Source organism: Myripristis murdjan, chromosome 15 (genome assembly GCF_902150065.1).
Source record: "Myripristis murdjan chromosome 15, fMyrMur1.1, whole genome shotgun sequence".
NCBI lineage: Eukaryota > Metazoa > Chordata > Actinopteri > Holocentriformes > Holocentridae > Myripristis > Myripristis murdjan.
The window spans coordinates 22,449,302-22,455,301 of NC_043994.1; the positions used below are offsets into that span (position 1 = coordinate 22,449,302).

A 6,000-nucleotide genomic window follows, 5' to 3' on the forward strand; every position below is an offset into this window, starting at 1 on the left:
CGTGCCAACCCCTCCCTAAAAAATTTTCTTGACAGTCCCTGTCCATGAATAAGTCATCAGTCCATCTGAGAAATCAGACAGAATTGAAATCATGATATTTATTGCAGAGCGGACTGTTCATTAGAATTTATAAAGGTTATCATTTCTATACATTGACTTATCGCTCATTCTGTCTTTCAAAGTATTTTACAACACTGAAAAAAAAAACTGAAAATTTGCTTTTTGATTGTTTTTCAAGGTGGGATTCTACAATGCTGTTGCTGTTCCGTGTTATACGACATTATCAGAGCTTTTCCCTCCATCTGGTCCTCTTCTAAAAGCCTGCAAGTGAGTATCTGCCTCGCTGACCCAGTATAGACCCATAGGCTGAATGGTGTGTGTGTGTGTGTGTGTGTGTGTGATAATGTATATGTGTTGGGGCACTGGGAGGGTTGAAGGTTGCCTGTATGTACATCAGTGTGTTGCGGTATGTTTATCTGTATGTTTCTGTGTTTGTAGGGGCTGTGAAAATAAATTTCCTACAGGACTATAAAGACCATATCTATCTGTATCTATATCTATATCCACGTCTGAAGCTATAGCTCATGGAATATGAATCCAAGCCTCTTTGACTCTGTGTGTATGTGTGTGTGTGTGTGTGTGTGTGTGTGTGTGTATGTGCGTGTGTGTACTGTAATAAAAAGCTAAGATTTTGAGGCAACAAAGAGCCCATCCATAAACTGTACATTTGCCACAGGTCATTCTAGCTCTGGAAACAAGCCCCTCTATTAATTCTTTAATTACCCGTGCAGCGTGGAGATTTTAACGGCTGTACTGTGTGCAGTGCAGTGCAGTGCGTTGTTCAGTGTGCAGAGAGTTTAGTGCCTTCACATGGTATTGTCACACACAGCCTGGCAGAGGACAGGCGGGATATTGACAACAACTTGCGTGCAGGACATCCCACCAAGCATGCATGGGAACCAATCCGATTAGAGGTGTTGAGGAGAGCGTGGAAAAAAAAAAAAAAAAAAAAACACATTCCAAGCGTTCCTTGTAAAATGGACACAAAATTAATGTTAAACTGATAATGGATCAAACAGCTTAACTTTTTGAAGAAATAATTCATTTAATTACGACATGATACAACAACTAAATGGTGGCTATGTCTAAATAATTTCTAAATTACATTTCACTGATGTCGTGGTTAGGATACTTTTAGGTGGATTAGCATTTAAAAGGAAAGTTTAATAACACCTAATCACCATCTCCGCTGACTGAACAAAATCTACATAGCATGTTTAGCGTTCTGCATATGGATGCTGTAAGTTACATTTGGATAAAGCCTGCACTGCCCTTGTAAATCCTGTATATGTCTCAGCTGCTATATATCTGCACATTCACAGCTTTTTAGCATTTTCTTATTCAGTTCTATTGCATATTTTGTATTTAATAAAGTATTTAATAATGCTTTGCTTTATTTTTTTTGTTGTTCCACCAATATCACACGTTATTTTATTTTTACTGTTAGAAAGTTTCTCCTCTTTTTTTGCACAAACATACCAAGACAAATTCCTTTTATGTTTTGGTTTCACACCTACTTGGCAACAAACGTGGAAAAATTCAGTTGGTGATCAAGTGGGGTGCATAAGTGTGTGTGTGTGTGTGTGTGTGTGAAACCTGGCATGGCTGCGCATTTGTGTGTGTGTTTGCCTTTGCTTCCACGTGTGAATCCATATGTGTGTGTTGATGAGGGCGTGAACACGTATATGCCTGGGTATACTCTACCTGTGTGTGTGTGTGTGTGTGTGTGTGTCAGTGTCTGCATCGCGTGTAGCTGGCTTGTTTATCGGGCTCACGTTGCACACTTGCTTCCCCTCCTGGGTAACCTGGTGCGTTGTAAGCCGTTGTGACCTTGATCTGCAGGGAATGCAAACAAAGTGAGCGGCGCAGAGTGAAAGGCCGGCCTCGACGTCAGCGGCAGGGCTCTGCGCGGGCAGCGGGCCTAGACCCTGCGGAGCCCGGCTTGTTGTGGGATCAGCCACAGACGTGTAAACTACATCAGGCCAGAGTTAACTGAATGGAAAGGCAGGGAAGGGCAGCACTTTTTACGCTCTCGTGTCAGGCTCGATTATGGCACGGGGGGGAGAGGTTACCTTGACGACAACAACAAGAATTGATGGAACTGCTGCTACGGTTACGATTGAATTACACGGTTGCTCTCTGACTGTGGTGATCTGTCTTCGGCCGCTGTTTATTTTAGCAGCTGTTACTGGGAATTTGATCGTTTTTTTTTTTTGTTTTTTTTTTCTTTTGCGTTAAATGTTTATTTGAATTTTCTCAATTTTGGTCATTTTTTAATCAATTTTTTGTAACCAAGTTTTGCAGTTTAGTCCAGTCTCTCCTAAGTCATTTTTTATTTTGCCCCTTTTCCAAACTACACTTTCCCAGTGTTATTATTGGCTTGGCATAATCACTTAAGACACAGTTATTTTTTGTTCATGAATCACCTAATACAGGGTTTTTAAGCTTTTTTAATGCTCCACATGCCCAGCTTGACTTTCATTAAGCCGTGGATCCCCACTTGAACTGATTGTCTGGATAGATTCAAAGTGGTGAGATTAATGCATACTAATCACTCATGCATTTTTGGTGCTGCAACAATTTCTAGTGAATTAAATCATAGTGAAATTAAACTGTTCCTCATTGATATATGTTGTCTTAGGCGTCTGAGTCTGGTGGAAACAACAAATCCTTTTTTGACAGCCGATTATGTCTGTTTTTTGCTAAGTTTTTGTCATGTAGAAAAGAATTATCAAATGTTTTTGCCTTAACACTGATGAAGTTAACAGCCAAAACTTCAGACCTGACTGCATCCTCTCTTCTCAGATCTTTGGGCATTTATTAATTCTGAGAAATTAAAATAGATAGATTTACTTTATTGATCCCAAACTGGGAAATTCCCAGTCTATCTATCTATCTATCTATCTATCTATCTATCTATCTATCTAAGTTTGCAGCCAAGGCCTGATTCCAGCTCCACCAAACACACACACACACACACACACACACACACACACACACACACACACACACACACACACACACACACACACAATGCATCATGTTAACCTGTATGTGATGGAGGTGCTTGTGTTTGCAGGGAAAACCTGTGCCAGTGGGAGAAGATAGCGCGGGGCGAGGTGGAGGACATCGTGGTGAGACCCTCAGACCCTGTGGAGCCCAGCCAGCCATGTGATTCAGGCCCCGTCAAGGTGGACAACTAACTAGCAAAGGCTTGCCGGCCCACCAAAGGAACACAACCTGAATCCTGCCGCAGACCCGGGACTTCGCAGAAGAGCCCGTGTCCTGTGCTCGCAGGAAAGGGAAGAGCTTATGGGTAGTAAAGGTGACTTACTTTGAAAACACACGGTTACCTCATTGGGTGACGGAGGTGTCAACACTGACGGTTTCACCGGTCCCAGAGACTGACAGACAGCCGATGGGGAGGGACTTACAACCCATCACCCTACGTCCACTCAGCTTGGGAATTCATTAGGTAGAATGGACTTGTGCAGTTTTGGTTGTTTATTTAGCTGTTTTATGTTATGTTATTTTATTATTTTTTATTTGACTTCAGCTGGTTTCTTTTATGGTCTTGTATTTGCAGAGGCCTTACTCTCTGAACCTTTCACAGGTTAGGATATGTGAAATCTTGTTGTCGGTTCAGGCTTTTCGAAATGGTACTGTTTGCCTTCTGTGGTAGGGTTATCGTACGCAAACTACTTCAGAGAGGTATTCACAGAGACAGAAGGAATGTTCAGAGCAGATGCATGTTGTAAAGCCATCTTATTGAGAAGGTGGTTGCCAGAATGTTTTCTATTACTTTTGAGCAAAAATCCTTTGCAGTACTTGAATAAAGACATACAGCCTAATCTACGTGGAGATTGCAGAAATCCCCCACAGCATATTGTACAAAACGTAAATGAACTGTGACGGGAGGAGTTAGATAATGTCAACACTTAGCAGAGTCACACGAGAGTCACAATGTTCCATCCAGAAGTGGCCCCCGCAACACTGCCATCAGCCCCTGGCATTGAAGAACCTGCTGCATACATCAGCTTTTGAGTGTCTGATTAACAGGATCTGACCTTGGGCTAGCAGTCTGTTTTTAGAACAACCGCTGAGTTCACAAGATCTAAAACAGCAAGATACACACATGGGATCAATAGCAATCATTTACAGTGCGCCACTATGCTTAGGAGTGCATACTGTTTGAATTATGCTCTCACTTTCATAACCATGGCCCTCTCAGAACTTTAATTATTTTAAACAAAGATGTGGGAGATCTACCCCTCGGTAAGCTTTAGCAATCATTTCTACAGGGATAAATTATTTAACCCTTCTAATTTATCCCCTCAAAGCTAAAACAAGGAAACTGCATGAGTCACTAGGGGTCCCAGTGCAACATAAGTAATAGTTTGGAATGATGCAACACATTTTCTTACAGAGATGCTGACAATTTTGAACAGTCTTAATTTAAAGCAGGCGACTGGATTCACGAGGTATAAATGAAATAAAAGCAGACAATTGGAGCAGGTAGTAGTCTGTGCTGTCTGGGATGTTTTCTACAATAAAATTAGCTCTCCATTTGAGGGACATTACAGCATTAGCCATGCATTCATAACCTCAGTCGAACACTGCATGGCACGTTTGCCATTTTAGCTGCCTAACAGAAGAGGTCTCCTGATCAGTAAATTTACACACATCACTTAAGAAGCCGCCCTCAGTGTTCTTCTTCAAAGCTGGGGGGGCAGACTGTCCATCAGGCCAAGTAGCATCAATCGTCTGCGTCATATTTTCCCACAAAGCTAAACTCCAACATGTGTATCTCTGGGATTGCTACTCAAGAGGGTAAGTTGACTATTTGCAGGTGTGTACCAAAAGTCCCCCACCCATTTCCTTAACCTCTGTCGGGAACTTAATTATCCTGCGTTACGTTCGCATTTGCTCTCAAACAGATGAACAGATGTAAAGTGTTACATTTGAACTCTTTCAGATGAGTTTCCAAGATCTTCCAAACAAAAAAAAAAAAAAAAGAAAAAGAAAAGAGACATGCTTTTGTCTGAAATCGTCATTCCAAGTGGACACTGTCCCTCCGAGACTGAAATTACTGCTAGGATAATTTGTTTAAAGACTGGTACTGTGCCCCCCTCCCCAACCCCCATCCCAACCCCAACCCCCACCACCCCCAAAAAGGTGTGAATGTACATTTTGATGAATGTCTTGATGATTGCAGATCCTTGTCGGTGGCATGTGGGTTCGTGCGCCATCAGTTTCCATGATGTGCTCTGTCTTACTTTTCAGAATTGCTTCCAGTAACCTTCAACCAAGAGCAACAATAGCATGCACCTAAACTGAAATTTTATATATGATTTTGCATATATGGTAATAGGTGTATAATGTGTACATTCTAGATTTTAGTTTGTACAGACTAAGATGTATGCTCTGTTGGTGCTAAACTGAATGGCAGTCATGCACTTTCTGGCTGTGCGTGCATGCATGTGTGTGCGTGTGCGTGCGTGTGTGTGTGTGTGAGAGAGAGAGAGAGAGAGTGTGACAAAGAGAGAGAGTGAGCGCTTTTTACTTTTCCCCCCACCCTTAACCCCCACCTTAAAATATGGATAAGTCCATAACACTGCACTGTCCCTTCTATTTTTCAGCACCAGTTATATCCCATTGTCTGCACTATGTTTAGCTTATGATCTTTATCATTATTATTGATGATGATTATTATTATCACTATTATTACTATTGTTATTTTCTTAATTAGAGTTAAATTTAAATTAACTTATATTTTTTATACAAAGAAAAAAAATGTTGGCCTTTTTGTTTTGTACAAAGTGAACATTAAGATAAACACAACAGTCTAGACATGTTACTGTTGCCGAAAATAACTGAGGAATGTCTCTGTAAATGTAAGAGCAGTAGCCCTAATGACTTTTATTAAATACCTGAAATACA

At 41.1% G+C, this 6,000-nt stretch overlaps 1 protein-coding gene across 5 annotated transcripts in view; it reads left to right on the forward strand.

Moving 5' to 3' along the window:
- Positions 1 to 6,000, forward strand: part of pde10a (phosphodiesterase 10A) — a 63,225-nt gene extending 57,225 nt beyond the window's left edge. For 4 of the 5 annotated variants that reach the window (XM_030070650.1, XM_030070653.1, XM_030070652.1 and 1 more), the window contains 2 exons: positions 239 to 327; positions 3,140 to 3,269. In XM_030070650.1, the coding sequence (XP_029926510.1) occupies positions 239 to 327; positions 3,140 to 3,263 (213 nt within the window). In that variant the 3' untranslated portion in view covers positions 3,264 to 3,269. Of the gene's footprint in view, positions 1 to 238; positions 328 to 3,139 lie in introns of all 5 variants that reach the window. The other variant, XM_030070651.1, reaches the window with a different exon arrangement.